At 41.3% G+C, this 21,545-nt stretch overlaps 1 protein-coding gene across 1 annotated transcript in view; it reads left to right on the forward strand.

Moving 5' to 3' along the window:
- The window catches only part of LOC140884563 (uncharacterized), a 51,182-nt gene extending 32,429 nt beyond the window's left edge, over positions 1 to 18,753 (forward strand). The window contains exons 5-6 of the mRNA XM_073291351.1: positions 16,868 to 18,368; positions 18,409 to 18,753. Of these exons, the coding sequence (XP_073147452.1) occupies positions 16,868 to 17,067 (200 nt within the window). The 3' untranslated portion in view covers positions 17,068 to 18,368; positions 18,409 to 18,753. The remainder of the gene's footprint in view (positions 1 to 16,867; positions 18,369 to 18,408) is intronic.
- The last annotated feature ends 2,792 nt before the right edge of the window (positions 18,754 to 21,545 follow it).

Consider the following 21,545-nt stretch of genomic DNA (forward strand, 5'->3'; position numbering starts at 1 on the left):
AAAGGGAAAACTCGAGAACCAACTGTCCTGAGTATGCTATCCCGCGACGATGACTGCTTTTACCTTTCAAGGTAAGTAGCTCTAACTCTGGAAACGCTACAACAAAAGATTGTATCAACATTTATACAACCTAAAAACAAACGACGGTTCAAAGAAAACTCTTTACCGATCTTCGTCCAACTCTTGACGAACAAAACGCTGTTAACTCTGGCTTGACAAACTCCAAACGAATCTGTCCAGATGAAATACAAGATCAATAACCAAGATCAACTTACAATTCGAGGTCAACAACTTCAAAAATGGTTCAAATCTCCAAAACTCAAATCGACGGCATAACGGCTATAAACTGAACAAACCGGAAACGCAGACAACAGTTCAATACTCATATAACCTCATAACAATGCTAAGACAACCAAAATAAGGCAATCCCAACAAATCTCAAATCACAATTTTCGAAAATGGCTTCCAAAAATCATAACAATTCCGAACCTCGCTCAAATTCAAAACCGACAGATAATAAACGATTAGAACTCTGTAGAGAACAACATACTCGAATCTAGAACAATTCTAACAACATCCAAAAACTAGAATGTATCTGATCATAGAAAAACTTACAATAGAATGAAGCTCTCGCAGCCGTGATCGCTAAACTGCCTTCAGAAATAATTTCCAACGGCCGGATCGAGCTCGGACTGAATTCTGGAAGCTCAAAAGCTCCAAGAGGCGTCTTCAATGGAGTTTAGCCAATGGAAGGGAAGGAGAGGAAGGATAAGAGACCTATTCAAATGAATTCTAAGTGTAGATAATATATAAAACTCTAAATTTGCGTTTTAGTCCCTGAAATTTCCAAAATTTGCAAAAAGGACCCTGATCAAAATCAAATCGGCTCGTGAACTCTGAAATCTCCGATTAACTCAAATAAAATCATTTAAGATAAAAACGGAGCGTTACAATTGGGCACAACAATACGATTATTCACAAACAAAACATCATCTCTAACCTAGAATTCAGACTGATTCCCAGATCTGACTTTCTCTACTGAAATCTGAGTGCTCGGATCAGACTTCTTTGCTTCCTTGATCATAATAAATAACTCTGGCTCGGCTTGAATAGCAAACACTCTAATAGTTCTCCTATCTATTTCAAAATCCAAACCAGAAGTGCAACAATCATCGATCAACTGAGAAACACCGATAGTAGAAAGAAATAAAGAACAAATCTTTTGACTCAAGGCATCTATAGCTGCATTCAATTTTTCCCGGTAGTATTTGATTTCACAGTCGAAGTCCTTCAACAAACCATAAAGAACAAATCTTATGATTAGAAAAGATCTCAAAAGACTCACCATAAAGATAGTGACGCCAGATATTCAAAGCAAATACGATCGCAGCGAGTTCAAGATCATGAAATGGATAACGAGTCTTGTGTGGCTTTAGCTGCCTCAATGCATACGCTATCACGTGCTTATGTTGCATAAGAACACAACCCAAGCTTCGATTAGAAGCATCACAATAGACGGTAAAACCTCCAGTACCTGATGGAATAGATAGAATCGGAGCACTGGTCAGTCTCTTCTTCAGATCAACAAAACTAGCCTCACAATCTGCAGTCCATATAAAAGGCGCATTCTTCTAAGTCAGTTGGGTAATCGGCTTTGCAATAGAGGAGAATCCCTGATGAATCGGCAAAAATAACCAGCTAAACCCATAAAAACTCGGATCTCAGGCACTGATGTCGGTCTAGGCCAATTCATAACCGCTTCGATCTTGATGGGATCAACAGAAATCCCATCTCTTGAAATAATATGACCGAGAAAGATAACTCGGTCCAACCAGAACTCACACTTAGACAACTTGTCAAACAACTGTTCAGCCCGCAAAATCTACAAGACGATCCTCAAATGCTCTACATGGTCAGCACGGTTCTTTGAATAGATAAGAATATCATCGATGAAGATAATAACAAACTCATCCAAATAATGCTAAAAGATACGGTTCATCAAACCCATAAAAACCGCTGGAGCGTTAGTCAAACCGAACGACATGATTATAAACTCGAAATGACCATGCCTCGTTCTGAAAGTAGTCTTAGGAATATCTTCCTCTCGCACTCTCAGCTGATTGTATCCCGACCTCAGATCAATCTTCTAATAGACAGAAGAACCCTGAAGTTGATCAAAAAGGTCATCTATTCGAGGTAAAGGATACCTGTTCTTTACCGTCGCTTGATTCATTTGACGGTAATCAATACAGAGCCGCATAGAACCATCCTTTTTCCGTACAAAGAGAACAGGAGCACCCCATGGAGACACACTAGGTCTGATGTATCCCTTGGCAATCAAATCCTCAAGATGTTCTTTCAATTCTCTCAATTCGACCGGTGCCATACGATAAGGAGCTTTGGAAATTGGCTGAGTACCTGACAATAAATCAATGTTGAATTCGATCTCTTGAATAGGCGGCAATTCAGGAATCTCATCTGGAAAGACGTCAGCAAATTCTCTAACCACTGATATATCAACCAATGCTGGGCTAGATTTCAGGACATCCAATGCATAGATCAAGAATCCCTCTGCTTCTTTTTGTAAGAAACGAGTCATCGACAAAACATATATTAAAGGAATTCTGGATCGAGAACCCTTACCGAAAAATTTCCACTCCTCTTCCATCTTCGGTCTAAAGCGAACTACTTTCTGAAAACAGTCAACGGTAGCCCTGTACTTGGTCAAAGCATCTATACAGAAAATGCAGTCAAAATCTGACAATCCAAGCACAATACAATCGAAAATAATCATGTTACCTTCAAAAAGAAGTTCACAGTTCCGAACCAATCTTACGGACACAATTCCCTCACCCAAAGGTGAAGTAACAGCTACTACAGTAGGCAAAGGCTCACAAGGCAAGGCATGCATCAAAACAAAATTCTCAGATATAAAAGAGTGAGACGCACCCGTATCTATCAATACATGAGCAAAATAACCGAAAATCGAATAGTTACCAGCTATTACATCATCAGGTGCTGCTTGAGCCTGATCCTCAGTCAGAGCAAAGACTCGTGCCTGCTGTCTCGGAGGCTGGTTCGCACTCGGGTTACCTCCCTGTCTATTCTGTTGCTGAGGCTGGAAGGAGTGAACCGAAGAAGTCCATCTCTCAGGGTGAGCTGTAGGTCTAGAATAACTTCCACCCTGAGTTCGATCTTTACCATGCTGAGGACACACCTTAGCAAAGTATTCTGGCTGCTGAAAGATATTGCAGTTCCCAAAAAATCCTACACACTGGAATTGGGAGTGTCTACCTCCACACATGTTACAGAACAAATATGAAAATCCGGAACTCTATCCTGAACCAAACTGCTTGGAGCCACTGGATCTAGAAGAACTGTTCCCTGGCTTCTTGAACGGTTTCCCTTTTGCTCTAAAATGATCCCTTCTATTACCCTCACTGCTTCATCCTTCAGACCTCTATGGTTGGTTCTGATACTGCGATGGCTGATTCTGATACTGAGACGGTTGGTTCTGAGACTGTCTCGGCTGCTGAGGCACAAACGGAGCTCCTATCTGTCTCAACAAACCTGCTTCATCTCCCTTTGCATGATTTATGGCATCCGAAAAATTATCAGGCCTAGAAGTGTTTACCTACGTGAAGATATCGGGGTTCAAACCATTAATGAACTGGTCGGCTTTTGCTTCTTCGTTGTCGACAATGTGCGGTGCAAATCTCAGCAAACTATCAAACTTGGCTGCATACTCCTAGATATTCAAATTCCCTTGCTTCAGAGTGGCAAACTCGGCTCCCTTATCCCTTTGGTACGAAATTGGGAAAAACTGCTTATAAAACTCATATTTGAAAAGATTCCAGTTAATAGTTGTACCTCGATTTTCAATGGCTCTCTTCGACGTGATCCACCAGTTCTTAGCAACACCCCATAGCTGATTAATGACTAACCTGGTTCGGCGGTCATCTGAATAATCAAGGGAATCAAACAACTGATCAATGTCATCCAACCAACCCTCACAGTCAACATGATTCTTTGTACCCTACAAGATTGGCGGGTTAAACGACTGAAACCTCTTCAGTAAGGTTTCCATAGGCATTGTTGTGGCGTCCATCTGATCAGTTTCGGTACTAGCCTACCCGTTCGGAGGAGTAACTGGCGGTGGGTTTCTGTTAATTACTCGACGAGGACCCATCTGATAATCAAAGGTTAGGACACAAGATATCTCAATCGCTACAATTCGGTGCCCTTCAACCTCTCAGAATTTTGGATACAAGTCGATAAACAAAACAGTTATATCTCAAGTATTCCATGCTTTATAATTTAAATCACATAATCATGTAATTCAATTAATTCTCAAATAATAAAGCATGCTCGCATGGAATTTAAATAATCAAATAAATAACTCAATCACATGCGAGGAGCCAATTCAAGCGGACTCGATCTACCCCGCTCACTTCTAGTTCAACCAAGAACTTATTGCTCTGATACCACTTATTGTGAGACCTAGGTTCTAAACATATAATCTCTAGTACATAAAACAATAAGCTAAGATAAACCAATATATAAGTCAAATAAATTTTTTTTTATTTTTAGGAGAACAATGCCTCACTCGATCGGTAAAACTCAACCGATCGAGCGGGCAAGTTCTGCCCTGCTGCTGTCCGCCTCAAGGACTAGCTCCGCTCGATCGGTAAAACTCAACCGATTGAACGAACAAGTTTTTTTTTTAAAAACAGAAAAGAAGCTACAGACATCTCGCTCGATCGGTAAAACTTTACCGATCGAGTGAGTGCAAATCTGAACAGATTTCCAAAAATAAACTTACCAACTTCAACTACAAAAATCCATTCAATACATAATGAGGTACAAAATACATGCAACAACATCATACAAACCTCAATACTCGCATAAACGATACAACATAATCAACGAAGTTCAAGTTCTAAACATGTTCCAACATATAACTAGATTGACATGTTGTTCGACTTCTAAACCGAGTCCCACTTCTATCTCTCAATCTTGATGCTAACCAAGTCTCCGCTGACTCGATCCTGCCCCACATGTTTCCAAGTACACATACAAAACAAAGCAACAACTAGATAAATCCAGTGAAAATGATATTCCCAGTAAAAGCAACATAACATGCAATAACAAGTAATATCTCAATAACATGAAATACAGACAACATATTCAATGTTAATACGAATGAAATGCATGCCTTTAAAATCGAGATATCAACTCTGATAATCAAGGAATTGCTGCTATGCTTTTGGGATCCCGAGGATGAGATCACGTAACAACTCACCGACTCTCCCGATCGAAGTGGTCCCCCGTGTCTCCATCCTCTAGACTTTGGTGCGACTATAAGGAGTATGCTGACACTAGGTGAACTTCTACAACCCAGGCCACACTCAGTATAGCCCCCAAAATGTCTAAACAAAAAGGACAGTACAGCCCGCTGAAATCAAAGATTTGGCTCAAGATGAATTCATTTAGAAACACAAGAATTAATCCATAATTCAACTAATAACAAGAGTTAATCAACAAAATACAAGTTCCCCATTCTAGAACAAGCATTGATGCAAGTATGTGATTTAAGGAAAACTCAAGAACCATCTGTCTTGAGTGTTCTTGTAGTGACCCTTACCCGGATCACCTACTAAACAGAACTTATGCATGCAATTAACTTAATAAATAGATATCAGAATAAAACTGCGGAAACCATAAACGTTATACAATCCCAAGAAAAAGGAATCTGTAATTTATCCAATAATTTACAACCAAATCGAATTGCTGTAAAAACCCAACACAACAGTAATAAATCCTAGACGAAGCTCCAGCTGGCCAACCACTGACTAGCCCCTCCGGGATCCACCCTCCTCGTCCAAACGCAAACCTACCCCATGGAATAGGGTGTCCAGAAAATACAGAGTACGAGACGTGAGCATAAAACGCTCAGTGCGAGAGTATGAGTATACATGCATGCAAAGTGAACTCCCTATAGACTCGAGGTCAAGGATCAGATAACAGAGACAGACCGGGCCCTGGTATGTAGCACGCTGTGCCGTCGCTTCAGGAGGTGGCTCCCATACCGAGATAACCGTGGATACGCCGGACCCAAATCAATGGAAGTCCATCCACTAACAGGATAGGGTACAACACTACTAACAGACATCTCGAAAGAGATACAGCAAAATGCAAATGAATGCAGCATAATATCATGGCATATAAATCATGCAGTCACATAATGCATGTATACTCAGTCAGGATATCTCGAACAGTACTTTCGTACCTCAATACAGTGCAAGCTCTACCAACTCTAGGTCCACGCCTATAGTCTGCTCTACACTGCCAAATGATACTACTATCATTAAAGTGCTCTAAAAGCCTTAACTAAGCTATTTCATACTCCTAAATATTTATAGGAAGCAAAAGCTATACCTTCGTCCGTCGTTAGCCCTTTGATGTCGATGCCTCCAGAACTTGGGCACAACTCCGCTACGACTACCGAATGCCTCGCCGACCTCCGGACCAAGCCTAAGAAGACTAGAACAGCTCCAAAAAGGACTAGAATGGAAAGGAGAACTCGGAATTGGCAAATGAAAGTGAAGCCTCGGCCTTCTATTTATAGACAATGATCGGAACCTCCGATCCTTGATCGGAACGTCCGAACCTCGATCGGAACGTCCGATCCTGCCATCGGAGCTTCCGAAGATCCTGATCTGCCACGTGTCAAAATATCACTTGTTGACTACGGATAGGGGTGATCGGAGCTTCCGGTCCTGATCGGAGCTTCAGATCTAGCCAATCGTCATGGATGATGTAATATGATCGGAGCTTCCAATCCTGCATCGGAGCTTCCGATCCTGTTCGGAACTTCCGAACCTACCTTCGGAGCTTCCGAACTCTATACAAGTAAATATGATTAATCCCTTAATTACTGATTTTGGTTACGGGCTACTACATTCTCCCCCACTTAAGATATTTCGTCCTCGAAATCAGATCTTAAGTACCGAATGCAAATACAGAAATCAGAAACATTCTTTATTCAAATCAAACGTTTACAGAGTTTGCAACTGAATACAACTTAAAGAATGAAATCAAAACAACTCAGGATGGTCTTTACGCATCCTGTCCTCAAGCTCCCAAGTAGCTTCCTCAGTGCCTCGGCGCTGCCACTGAACTAAAACCAAAGGAATGACTTTGTTCCGTACAACCTTATCCTTAAAATCCAGGATACGAAGAGGTTTCTCAACATAAGTCAAATCCTTGTCTACCTGAACCTCAGATCGCTGCAGAATATGAGATTCATCCGCCACATACCGTCGCAACAGAGATACGTGGAACAAGTCGTGAATACTGGATAGATGCGGTGGCAAAGCTAGTCGATAAGCCAAATCGCCAATGCTCTCCAAGATCTCGAACGGACCGATAAATCTGGGAGACAACTTGCCCTTAAGGCCAAATCTGAGAATCTTGCGGAAAGGTGACACTCTCAGAAACACTTTCTCCCCGACCTCGAACTGCAAGGGCCTACGCTTGATATTAGCATAACTGGCCTGACGATCCTGTGCAGTCTTAATCCGCTTCTTGATTTGATCAACAATATCTATCGCCTGCTGGATAAACTCCGGTCCTTCAGCCTGTCTCTCCCCCACTTCTTCCTAGAAGAGTGGAGTACGACAACGTCGCCCATACAATGCCTCAAAAGGTGCCATCCCAATACTAGTATGATAGCTATTGTTGTACGCGAAGTCGATCAACGGCAAATGATCCTGCCAGGCTGAACCAAAATCCATGACGCACGCTCTAAGCATATCCTCCAAAGTACGGATAGTGCGCTCTGACTGACCATCAGTCTCCGGATGATAGGCTGTACTCAAACTGAGAGTAGTACCCATCGCACGCTGAACACTCCCCCAAAATCTAGAAGTAAACCTGGGATCCCGATCGCTGACAATGCTCACAGGCACTCCATGTAGTCGGACGATCTCCTGAATGTACATCCGTGCCATGCGATCCACAGAGTACTCTCGGCTATAGGCAATGAAATGCGCTGACTTGGTGAGTCGGTCCACCACAACCCAGATACCATCACAGTTCTTTGGGGAAACCGGCAAATGGGTCACAAAGTCCATAGTGATAAACTCCCATTTCCATTCCGGAATAGGCAGACTGTGAAGCAATCCTCCAGGTCGTCGGTGCTCTGCCTTGACCTGTTGACACACCAAACATCTCGAAACAAACTGATAAACACTGCGTTTCATTCCCTTCCACCAGAAACGAGTACGTAGATCCTTGTACATCTTGTTTCTCCCAGGATGAATACTCAACTTAGTGCGATGCGCCTGAGACAAAATCTCCTCTCGCAACTCTTCATCCTGAGGAATCACAAGCCTACCAGACAAACACAGAAAGCCATCTGACTGATAATGAAATCCAGACGAGCTACCCTCGTTAGCTAGACGAGCTAAACGCTGGGTCTTCGAATCAGACATCTGAGCATCTCGGATCCGCGAATACAAGGCTGGCTCAGATAATATCGCAAACATCTGGATACTCTGCATACCTTTCTTATGCTTGAAGGTATAACCCGAAGTACAACAGTCACTGATCGCACTAGACATTGAACAAGTCTGAAGTGCGGATAGTCGCACCTTGCGACTCAAAGCATCAGCGGTGAGATTAGCAGCTCCCGGATGGTACTTAATCTTGCAATCATAGTCCTTAAGAAAGTCCATCCAACGTCTCTGCCTCATGTTCAACTCCGCCCGAGTGAACAAATACTTGAGACTCTTATGGTCGGTGAAGATCTCAAATTTCTCGCCATACAGATAATGACGCCAGATCTTCAAAGCGAACACAATGGCTGCCAATTCCAAATCATGGACTGGGTAGTTGTCCTCGTGAAGCTTCAGCTGTCTAGAAGCGTATGCGATCACATGCCCATTCTGAGTCAGGACACAACCTAACCCCTGAAGAGAAGCATCCGTGTAAACCACATACCCTCCAGATCCGAACGGTAATGCCAACACCGGCGCAGAAGTCAACCGCCGTCGAAGCTCACAAAAATTCTCCTCACACTCGGAGGACCACTCGAAATCCACACCCTTGCGGGTAAGCTGCATCAAAGGTCGAGCTAACTGAGAGAAGTTCAGAATGAAGCGACGATAATACCCTGCTAGACCCAGAAAACTACGAATCTCAGCAACTGTCGTCGGACGCGACCAATTAAGTACCGCTTCAATCTTGCTTGGATCAACAGAAATCCCCTCCCTGGATATGATATGGCCAAGAAAGACCACTCTATCCATCCAGAACTCACACTTGCTCAGCTTGGCGTACAACTGCTCATCTCGAAGAGTCTGTAGTATCAACCGCAAGTGAGAAACATGCTCTTCCGTATTACGCGAATAAACCAAGATGTCGTCAATGAAGACCACGACAAACTTGTCCAAATACTCCCTGAAGACACGGTTCATCAGATCCATGAATATAGCCGGCGCATTGGTTAAACCAAATGGCATCACTAGGAACTCGTAATGCCCATAGCGAGTACGGAATGCAGTCTTGGCTACGTCCTGATCACGGACTCTCAACTGATGATACCCAGATCTCAAGTCAATCTTGGAGTAAACTGATGTGCCCTGCAGCTGGTCAAACAAGTCATCAATACGAGGCAACGGATACTTGTTCTTCACAGTGACTCGATTCAGCTGTCGATAGTCAATGCACAGCCGCATCGACCCATCCTTCTTCTTTACGAAGAGAACAGGAGCTCCCCAAGGAGATACACTAGGACGAATGTACCCCTTGTCCAAAAGATCCTGTAGCTGATTCTTCAATTCACGCATCTCTGACGGAGCCAGACGATACGGTGCTCTAGAAATAGGCGAAGTACCCGGCATCAACTCTATGCCAAACTCGATTTCCCTAGCAGGAGGAAACCCGGAATCTCATCAGAAAACACATATGAAAATTCATCCACAACAGGAATGCTCTCTATCCCAATACTCTCAGCGGACAAATCAACTGCATAGATAAGGTAGCCTTCCCCGCCAGACTCTAGAGCTCGACAGGCTCTCAAAGCTGATACCAAAGGCATCGGGGGTCGCGCTCCCTCACCATAGAAAAACCAGCTCTCACTCCCCTCCGGATGAAAGCGTACTAATCTCTGATAGCAGTCCACTGAAGCTCGATAGGTAGTCAACATATCTATTCCCAGAATGCAATCAAAGTCGTCCATCGCCAGGACCATGAGATTCGCTAACAGAATGTTCCCTTCGAACTCTAAGGGGCAACCCATCACTAGACGCTTAGCCAAAGCAGATTGGCCCGTCGAAGTAGAAACAGACATCACTACGTCTAGTGCAATGCATGGTAACTTATGCCTCTTAACAAAACGTGCAGAAATGAAGGAATGAAATGCACCAGTGTCAATAAGTACAAGAGCAGGTATACCATAAAGCAGAAATGTACCTGCGATGACTATCTCATTCTCCTCCACAGCCTGATCATGTCTCAGGGCAAACACCTGGGCAGAAGCTCGTGGCCTCAAATGAGAACTCCCAGCAGACTGTCCCTGCGACCTCTGCTGAACGGTGGCCTGAGAGCCCGATCCTGAACCAGATCCAGAACCACCTCCCCCAGACAGTGGACAATCCCTCCGGATATGACCAGTCTCTCCACAATGGAAACAAGCTTCAGAAGCTCTATGGCACTTTTCGGATGGATGGTTCTTCCCACAATGATCACACTTGTCCTTCTTACCGTAACGAACGACACCTCCAGAACCAGAGGAAGAAGAAGATCCAGACTTTTTGAAAGTTTGGGCACGGGGACCCAAAGAACTAGCAGGTCTCGACTGAGAGAAAGACTTGTTCCGCCGAATGCTGTCCTCCGCCTGGTGACAACGGCTCACCAAACCCTCGTAGGTCATGTCGTCGCCAACCGCCACACGGTCATGGATCTCAGGGTTAAGGCCCTGAAGGAGCAGATTATACTTCATCTCTGAGCTATCAGCAATCTCGGGGCAATAGGATAGCAGATCAAAGAACCTCTGCTGATACTCATCGATAGACATGGCTCCCTGTCGCAGACTCAGTAGCTCGCCCGCCTTCGACTGTCGGAGTGCAGGAGGAAAATACCGCTTTTGGAAAGCTGTGCGGAACTCGGCCCAGGTGGCCACTCCTCTCGCCGCAACAAAAGGTGCAGAAGTAAACCTCTACCATCTGCGCGCACGCCCATCCAGAAGATAGCCAAGGGTCTCCACCTTCTGCTCCTCGGTGCATTAGAAAGTCTGAAAAGTCGTCTCCATGCGGTCTAACCAGTTCTCCGCATCCTCCGGAGACTCACCTCCAACTAAGGGCTTAGGACTCATAGCTAAGAATCGACGCACAGTGAAACGCTCATCGTCATGATGACGATGACGCCGTTCTCGACGAGGCTCCCGGTCGGCATCACCCCAACGCCCACCAACACTGCCATGAGAACTCCGGTCGTCATGATTTGCCATCTACAAAAATACCTCATGATGAGACTATATCCCAAGAATTCTTTTGCATGCTCTGATACCATAAATGTAGTGACCCTTACCCGGATCACCTACTAAACAAAACTTATGCATGCAATTAACTTAATAAATAGATATCAGAATAAAACTGCGGAAACCATAAACGTTATACAATCCCAAGAAAAAGGAATCTGTAATTTATCCAATAATTTACAACCAAATCGAATTGCTGTAAAAACCCAACACAACAGTAATAAATCCTAGACGAAGCTCCAGCTGGCCAGCCACTGACTAGCCCCTCCTGGATCCACCCTCCTCGTCCAAACGCAAACCTGCCCCATGGAATAGGGTGTCCAGAAAATATAGAGTACGAGACGTGAGCATAAAACGCTCAGTGCGAGAGTATGAGTATACATGCATGCAAAGTGAACTCCCTATAGACTCGAGGTCAAGGATCAGATAACAGAGACAGACCGGGCCCTGGTATGTAGCACGCTGTGCCGTCGCTTCAGGAGGTGGCTCCCATACCGAGATAACCGTGGATACGCCGGACCCAAATCGATGGAAGTCCATCCACTAACAGGATAGGGTACAACCCTACTAACAGACATCTCGAAAGAGATACAGCAAGATGCAAATGAATGCAGCATAATATCATGGCATATAAATCATGCAGTCACATAATACATGTATACTCAGTCAGGATATCTCGAACAGTACTTTCGTACCTCAATACAGTGCAAGCTCTACCAACTCTAGGTCCACGCCTATAGTCTGCTCTACACTGCCAAATGATACTACTATCATTAAAGTGCTCTAAAAGCCTTAACTAAGCTATTGCATACTCCTAAATATTTATAGGAAGCAAAAGCTATACCTTCGTCCGTCGTTAGCCCTTTGATGTCGATGCCTCCAGAACTTGGGCACAACTCCGCTACGACTACCGAATGCCTCGCCGACCTCCGGACCAAGCCTAAGAAGACTAGAACAGCTCCAAAAAGGACTAGAATGGAAAGGAGAACTCGAAATTGGCAAATGAAAGTGAAGCCTCGGCCTTCTATTTATAGACAATGATCGGAACCTCCGATCCTTGATCGGAACGTCCGAACCTCGATCGGAACGTTCGATCCAGCCATCGGAGCTTCCGAAGATCCTGATCTGCCACGTGTCAAAATATCACTTGTTGACTACGGATAGGGGTGATCGGAGCTTCCGGTCCTGATCGGAGCTTCCGATCTAGCCAATCGTCATGGATGACGTAATATGATCGGAGCTTCCGATCCTGCATCGGAGCTTCCGATCCTGTTCGGAACTTCCGAACCTACCTTCGGAGCTTCCGAACTCTATACAAGTAAATATGATTAATCCCTTAATTACTGATTTTGGTTACGGGCTACTACAGTTCTATCCCGCTAAAACGATGTCTGCTTGTAAATTTCGATTCAAATAGCTCCAACTCTGGATAAGCTATAATAAGAGGTTATATCAAAATCCATACAACCAAAAACAACAAAGGCTCAAGATAAACTCATTACCGCTCTTCGTATAATCTCTTCGACGATCTACTTCTGCTAACTCTGGGCTCAACACCTTCAAACGAATCTGTACGGAGGCAAAAAAATATCAACAACGACAATCAACCCAACTGCCAATGGTTCGAAAATTCAAACGAATCAAAATCCCAAAACTCAAACCGGCGGCATAACGGCTATATTCTGATCAAACCGAAAACACAGACAGCAGTAAAGCATCGCAATCAACTCAATACAATGCTAAAACATCACTAACAATTCCAATCCAACAAATCTCAAAATCCCCATTTTCGAATTATGCTTCCAAAAATCATAACAATTCCGAACGACGCTCTATTTCAAAAATGACTGAGAATAAACGATAAGAACTAGCTCAAGAACATCATAACCAAAACTCAATCGATTCTAACAACATCCGAAAATATAAGTATAACTGATCGGAGAAATACTTACGATAGAACAAATCTCTTGCTGCCGGGATCACGAATCTGCCTTCGAAATAAAATTCTAACGGACGGATCGAGCAGACCGGAATTTGAAAGGCTTGAAGAAGCGTTTCCAAGATTCAATGGAGGAGAGGCGGGATGGAGGAGAAGATGGAGTGAAAGACCAAGTCAAAGGAGCTTAGATATTATATAAAATCTCATATTTGCTTTTTAGTCCTTAAAATTTCCAAAAATTGCAAAATAGACCCTGATCAAAATCAAATCGGCTCTTGCATTCTATAATCTCCGAGTATCTCCAATAAACTAAATTAAGATAAATTTGGGGCATTACATAGTTACTACTCCTGCATCTCTTGATTGGTCACCACCAAATCCCAAATCCTTGTGCAAAACCTGTAACCGTCCCGTCGAATGGAGTGTCCAGAAAATATAAAAAACACTGGACATGAGCGCTAAAGCTCAATAAGCTAGTACGGGTAAACATACAAACATGATGCATGCAAATGAATGTTTGGGTATCATACTAAGAATCATATCCTGCTCAGTCTCGGCGCCATGGTATGTAGCACGCTGGGCCGTCACATTAGGAGGTGGCTCTCATATCATAAACTGTGGACATATCCGGGTCCAAAACTATGGTTCCCATCCACATATGCAATGGGGCTGAGCGACCCCTATACCGGGTAAGCAAAAAATACCGGATAAATCAAGATGTATGCACGTGCAGCATAACATATCAAAACAGTATGCAATCATGGCATATAAATGCAACACATAATCATGCATACCCGCTGGCAATCTCAGTCAGTACTTACATACCTTACTAATGCAGTCCTAGAAGCATTGACAAGTGTATTTTGTATGCATTACTTCATGTTATTTTTATGTCTATTTTGTGTGCATTCATATTATTTTTATGTGTTTTTATGTGCTTTAGTGCATGTGTGTGGATTTCACTCCTTGGGTTAATTTTGTAGGAAAATATATTTTTTAAGAATGAATTCCGGACCAGCTTTGTTCAAAAAATCAAAATTAATTTTAAATAGCTCCAAATCCGATCTCTACCGTTCAAATTATATTTCTAGATGTTTGGAAGCTGCTGTCCAAATTTCAGCTCAATCCGACGGCTAGATCTCAAGATATGAATTTTTGAAAATCGTCGCTCGGTGCAGAATTTTTGTACTGTGCGCGCGCGAGTTTCGTGTCCAGCCTTCTGTTTTTATGTTCTGCGCGCGTGCGAGGCCTATGCCATGCGCGCGCGCGTGTTCGGGGGTCATATGTGCTCCGAAAAGTCCTATTTTGTGAAAGAAATTAACTGGTAGGCATTCCGGACCATATATATACAAGATATAACATATTTTTTAGGGTTTCGATGTTCCAGAACGCGCACAACACAGAGGAGGCGGCTACAAGGCTTGGGAGAGAAGATTTCTTCTTTCTTTTCTTCTTTTTATTTTTATTTTTGAATTATTGTTTTTAATTATTGAGTAGTTTATTTTCAACCAAGACGGCGTGATTGGGCCGAACAAATTCATGTAGAAAACTTGGATGTTTGTTTGAGATTTTTCAGAGTTGATTTTATTTTATTGATTGTTAGATTTATATTTATCTTGTGAATAGTCTGATCAACTGTTTGCTTGCATGTTAATCGATTCCAAGTCGACAGAGGAGGTATTGATTTTGATCACTCTGATAATTAACATATTATAAAATCGACTAGAAATAGAATTCGGTTTCAGTGTGCAGTTTGGGTGTAAACTGAATTTTCACAAATATTTAATGCATTCAAATTTGATTAGAATTACGAAAGATTAGTTCATCAATATTTGAATAGGTTTGATTGTTCTAGAAATATTTTTTTGAACAAATTAGGAGAATTCCCGTGAATTAAGATTAAATCTGAGTCCTGAATCGACTACATGTTACAAGATTTGTTCGGTACCTACGTGTGTCTTGGTTGTCTTTATTTTAATTATTTTTATCTTTAGTTATTTTTATTCGTATTTCTTAAGCATTTTTTATTTTTTATTCTTATTTTATTTAATTCAAAATATGTTTTATTATTTTGTCTAGATTAAGTAAAATAATTAAATCTTGAGAATTGACAACAGTCCCTGTGGGATCGATACTTGGACTCTCGGTCCACTTTACTATTACTTGACCTGGTGCGCTTGCCAATAGATTTTTATCAAACCGATTTAGCCGGTCAAGTTTTTGGCGCCGTTGCCGGGGACTGTTTAGTTAATATTAGGATAGATTATTTGCTTGAGACTAGAATTTTTTTTTCTTGCATTTGTTTAATTATTTATTTTAATTTTAATTTTATTCTCTTTTGCTTGTGAGGTACTTGGAGATGGACCATCGACAGGTATTCACAAGATTTGGCCAACAATACTTGGAGCCTTTCTATGCTGCTTGGGGGAGATTCAATGATTTGGCGAACAGATTTCAATGCCATCAGTTTTTGACTTACACCCTCACTAAAATTTTTTATGGTGGTTTGGATGAGATTACAAGAAGTTGGGTAGATTCTGGAGCTCTGGCCACTGGCTGTCAATTGTTTAGAAGAGATGAAGACAGTGCGATGCACTTGTTGAACAATATGGCAGATTTTGACTACCATTGGCATTGTGATCTTTCACTGCAGGGTTGGAGTCACCAATATCCTCCAGATATCAACTCTAAAAATTTTGCGAACCAACCACCAGAGCATCAAGAAGAGTGTATAGGGCATTCCGAAGATTATGTGGCTCAGTTGGAGAATATTTTGCGGCAACAGACAGAGACAAATCAATTTTTAGAAAGCCGCATAAGTCTTTTGGATGAACAGATTGCGCTTATTAGAGAACCAATTTTGGATATCTGTCAAGAGAGTGAAGTAACTGAGCCAGAGCATGAAGAAATCATTTTTGAGGAATCTTCTTGTGAAGAAGAGCCAAACGTAATAGTGGAGGAGGAAGAACTATACAAGGAGAGAGATTTTACCTCGTCAGTGGTCGTTCCATGTACACCGTTAGAAGATACTTTCTTGCCATTGACGCCAATCCCACAGTATTCCATCCTCTATGACCTTCATCCTAGATTCAGAGTCTCCTTCCAAAAGAAAAATTTCAGAACAAGTGTTGTTGGACCGACGAGCTTACAAAGTATATATCACGCCAAGCTTGAGGGCGAAGGAAATCAAGACTCATACGTAGAGTTGTATGATTCTTACTATGGGCGGCAGCCGCTCTTTGATGATTGCTTCTGTATAGTCGGGGATTAGACTATAAATTTAGCGCTGACTGGGAGGCAAACCAGTGTTCTTTCTTTTTGATTTTTATTTTATTTTTGGTTTTTGTTTTTGTTTTTGTTTGATTTTTGTTTCTTTCCCATGCCAGTTGGTCGTGCCTGCCGATATATACAATCTGCTGCTGCTGTCCCAAGAAGGAAGAGGATGCATCGAAAACCAGGGGAGTGTTATTTTTGTTCTCATTGTGTTTTTGTTTGTCTTTGCATTTGTGGGTTTGTTATGCATTCTGTTCATTGTTCTGAAGCATTGAGGACAATGTTTTGGATAAGTATGGGGTGGGGGGGGTAGACTAGTATTGCATTGTCTATGTGTTTGTGTTGCATCTGTCGTGTTTCGTATTTCTTTGCATACAGTTTATTTTTGTTGTTGTTTGCATTGTTATGAGTAGGATGAATCATAATAGCCAATGATGATGAAGTTTATTTGAAAAAAATGGATTTTTGAAAAAATTTTGCTCTTGACTGGACATGAGAAACTGTAGGTTGAACCGTGAATATTTTTAAGCACTAATGTTAGACCAGTGAATTGTAGCGAAAGATTTGATAAAGTTTCTATCTGTTTGACCATTGCACGGCAATAGGTGGTTTGTGGATCTTGATTGTGTTCTATGAATTTTGATGAGACTCTAGTTTACACTTATGATCTTGGGCGCACCTAGAAAAAATTTATATACAATTCCATCCGGGCCTTGAAAGGATTAAAATCCTAAAAAAAAAAAATTAAATTTAAGGCTAAGTATGCAGATTCAATGGGATTGATGCTCCATCCGGGCTATAGATGAGGGGATTAGAAAGAAAAAATAGAATAATTTTTCGTATCCTAGCCAGTTATAGCTAAGTCAGCGGGTAATTATTGGGGCTAATGCAATACCGGTTGCAAAATATGGAGGTGTGTAATTCATTATCTCAAGGGAGGTGGGTTTAGTCTAGAGGTCGTTGGAAGGAATGGGCACTTGAAGAGTGAAACTTGCACTGATTTGTCATAGGTCGCCAAGCAGTTTTGAAACGAATTCGGTCTAAGTTGTATGAAACTGGAATGACATTTCACACACACACGTTCACATTAAACCGAAGGTGTATTATGAAAAGTTGAGAGCATGCCTGTGTTTTTTGTTTTGTGATTAAACTTCTCAAAGCCTTTGCACATTTATGAATCGTCCTTACTTATGTTTTTGTTTGCATTTTGTTTTTGCATATCTTGCTCGAGGGTGAGCAAGAGTTAAGTATGGGGGTGTTGATAAGTGCATTTTTTATGCATTATTTCATGTTATTTTTATGTCTATTTTGTGTGCATTCATATTATTTTTATGTGTTTTTATGTGTTTTAGTTCATGTGTGTGTATTTCACTCCTTGGGTTAATTTTGTAGGAAAATATATTTTTGAAGAATGAATTCCGGACCAGCTTTGTTCAAAAAATCAAATTTAATTTATAGAGCTCCAAATCCTATCTCACCTTTCAGATTATATTTCAAGATGTTTGGAAGCTGCTGTCCAAATTTCACCTCAATCCGACGGCTAGATCTCAAGATATGAATTTTTGAAAATCGTCGCTCGGTGCAGAATTTTTGTACTGCGCGCGCGCGAGTTTCGTGTCCAGCCTTCTGTTTTTATGTGCTGCGCGCGTGCGAGGCCTATGCCGCACGCGCGTGCGTGTTCGGGGGTCATATGTGCTTCGAAAAGTCCTATTTTGTCAAGAAAATTAACTGGTAGGCATTCCGGACCATATATATACAAGATATATCATATTTTTTAGGGTTTCGAAGTTCCAGAACGCGCACAACACAGAGGAGGCGGCTACAAGGCTTGGGAGAGAAGATTTCTTCTTTCTTTTCTTCTTTTTATTTTTATTTTTGAATTATTCTTTTTAATTATTGAGTAGTTTATTTTCAACCAAGACGGCGTGATTGGGCCGAACAAATTCATGTAGAAAACATGGATGTTTGTTTGAGATTTTTCAGAGTTGATTTTATTTTATTGATTGTTAGATTTATACTTATCTTGTGAATAGTCTGATCAACTGTTTGCTTGCATGTTAATCGATTCCAAGTCGACAAAGGAGGTATTGATTTTTATCACTCTGATAATTAACATATTGTAAAATCGACTAGAAATAGAATTCGGTTTCAGTGTGCGGTTTGGGTGTAAACTGAATTTTCACAAATATTTAATGCATTCAAATTTGATTAGAATTACGAAAAATTAGTTCATCAATATTTAAATAGGTTTGATTGTTCTAGAAATAGTCCTTTGAACAAATTAGGAGAATTTCCGTGAATTAAGATTAAATCTGAGTCCTGAATCGACTACATGTTACAAGATTTGTTTGGTACCTACGTGTGTCTTGGTTGTCTTTATTTTAATTATTTTTATCTTTAGTTATTTTTATTCGTATTTCTTAAGCAGTTTTTAATTTATATTCTTATTTTATTTAATTCAAAATATTTTCTATTATTTTGTCTAGATTAAGTAAAATAATTAAATCTTGAGAATTGACAACAGTCCCTGTGGGATCGATACTTGGACTCTCAGTTCACTTTAATATTACTTGACCTGGTGCGCTTGCCAGTAGATTTTTATCAAACCGATTTAGCCGGTCAAGCATCCATCTAGGTTCCAAGCCTACCATCTAGTACTACAATGTAAAATACCCATGCATCACCGATTATGCTCTAAAAGCCTTAACTAAGCTATTACATACTTCCGAATATTTTTAGTGATACAAAGTTATACCTAGTCCGTCGTCAGCCCGCTGATGGAGATAGCCCCCAAAACTTAGGCACAACTTCGTTGTTATACCCGTAGCGCTCCGCCACTATCGGATTTTCAGTAAGACGCATATAAATCCCCTAAACTGACTAAGGAAGCTAGGAACGAGAGAGATAAGAGGGAAACGTTCGAGTTAGAAATGAGCCTCGCATCCTTATATATAGACAACGATCTGAACCTCCGAAGGAATCTTCGATCGGAGCTTCCTATCCTTGCTTCCGATCTTTCTCAGCCAACCACGTGTCTTGCTTCTAGAGGCTGGCTGTTGACAGTGCGATCAGAACTTCCTATCACGTTCGGAGCTTCCGATCTTGTAGACGTCATTTCTTACATAATATTTGGTGACGATCGGAGCTTCCGATTGCAGTTCGAAGCTTCCGAACTCCCAGAGCTTCCGAACCGGAACAATGGCTCCGATTTGTTCGAACCTTCCAAACCCTGTTCGGAGCTTCCGATCTACTCGATGAACAAAGCTCTTACCGGACCAATTTCGATCATTCTAAGTTAATTTCTCAACTCCTTAAACTCATTAAAAAATCCCTTAAATCATATTTTACATTTCTTAAACATGATTACTTGATTAATTACCACATAATCATTAATTCTGGATATGGGTCACTACATTCTCCCGCTCTTAAAAGATTTCGTCCTCGAAATCTTGGGCAATCCCAAGAACGTAACATAGAGCAACTTATTTCATTCACTGATGGCTTTGATTTGAAAGTATCAGCTCGAATAGCTTTCAAAAATCCATTCCTTGGTAAGGCCTGCATGGTCTATCTCTTATTCGCAATCTACAAGCACTGCAACAATTCTGTTGACTACCCACTGAATATCAATTCTAACTGACAGAACCATGCTGACCGCGAATCTTAATGATGAAACTTTTGCTAAGACCGTAAATTGTCATCAACTATTTCTAAATACGCAAAATCTCTTCCACTATCATCCGTTCACATCAATGAGAAGATAAGATGCATGCACACTGACATCGTATAGCGAAAACATCACTGCACACCACTCTTTCCTATCTGAAAACTTTAGATTGCATCTTCTAGTGATATGATCACAAACTCGAGGTGAAACGACCCTAACCTCTACTTTAAATTAATAATTAAATAAAATACGGATTTTCAAAAATTTTCAGCATGACCTAACTGTTTTGATTAAAACCCGCCTGACTCAGACAACAAATTAAAAACACAACCAAAAACTCCGATAAATAAGATAGACCGAGAAAAGAACGGGGACTTAAGAAAATGATTCGATATTTCAAACGTCCAAAATATTCAACAATTACTATTTACATGGCAGCAATCCATTCTTCAAGTCTAATATTACTTTACATTTACTTGATCAACAAAATAAAAGACTTTAAAGTATTAAAATAAACTTTTGCGGAAGACTGGCATGGTCAGAGGGATGTGTCGTGCCCGCATCGCAGTCCACTCGATAGTCCTGCCCCTCAATATCATTAATAACCTATACCTGCACCAAGTAGATGTAGTGAGTCTAGGGGCCCAACAAGAATATGGGGGAAATAATGAGTACTACATAAATACATGCACACGCGGATTAAAAATAGCTTGATAATAAAATACTTTGTGCCCTTAATTTGAATAAATGATCTCTAAAGGAAAGAAGTGAACATAAATGAAACATATGCATGACTAAGTCGAATATAATCACCGTAACTGAATAAATTGTACTGAAACATAGTCATAAATATTTGAACTTAGATCCTTGAATTGTGACTCTATGATTTCGATCATGATCATGGCTGCAGTGCACTATGCCCCAAGGAGGTCAAGTATCTCCCAACCCATCTTGCCCATACTTGGTAAGGGAGGCCAAGATTTTTCTCAACCCCACACATACACGTAAATATTTGGTAAGGTAGGACAAAACGTCTCTCATCCCCACACATACACTTCAGGTGGTAAGGTAGGCCAGATCGTCTCCCAACCCCACACATACACGTAAATTTCAATATTCACAAT

The sequence above is a fragment of the Henckelia pumila genome, chromosome 2 (assembly GCF_033568475.1).
Source record: "Henckelia pumila isolate YLH828 chromosome 2, ASM3356847v2, whole genome shotgun sequence".
In the NCBI taxonomy this organism is placed as follows: Eukaryota; Viridiplantae; Streptophyta; class Magnoliopsida; order Lamiales; family Gesneriaceae; genus Henckelia; species Henckelia pumila.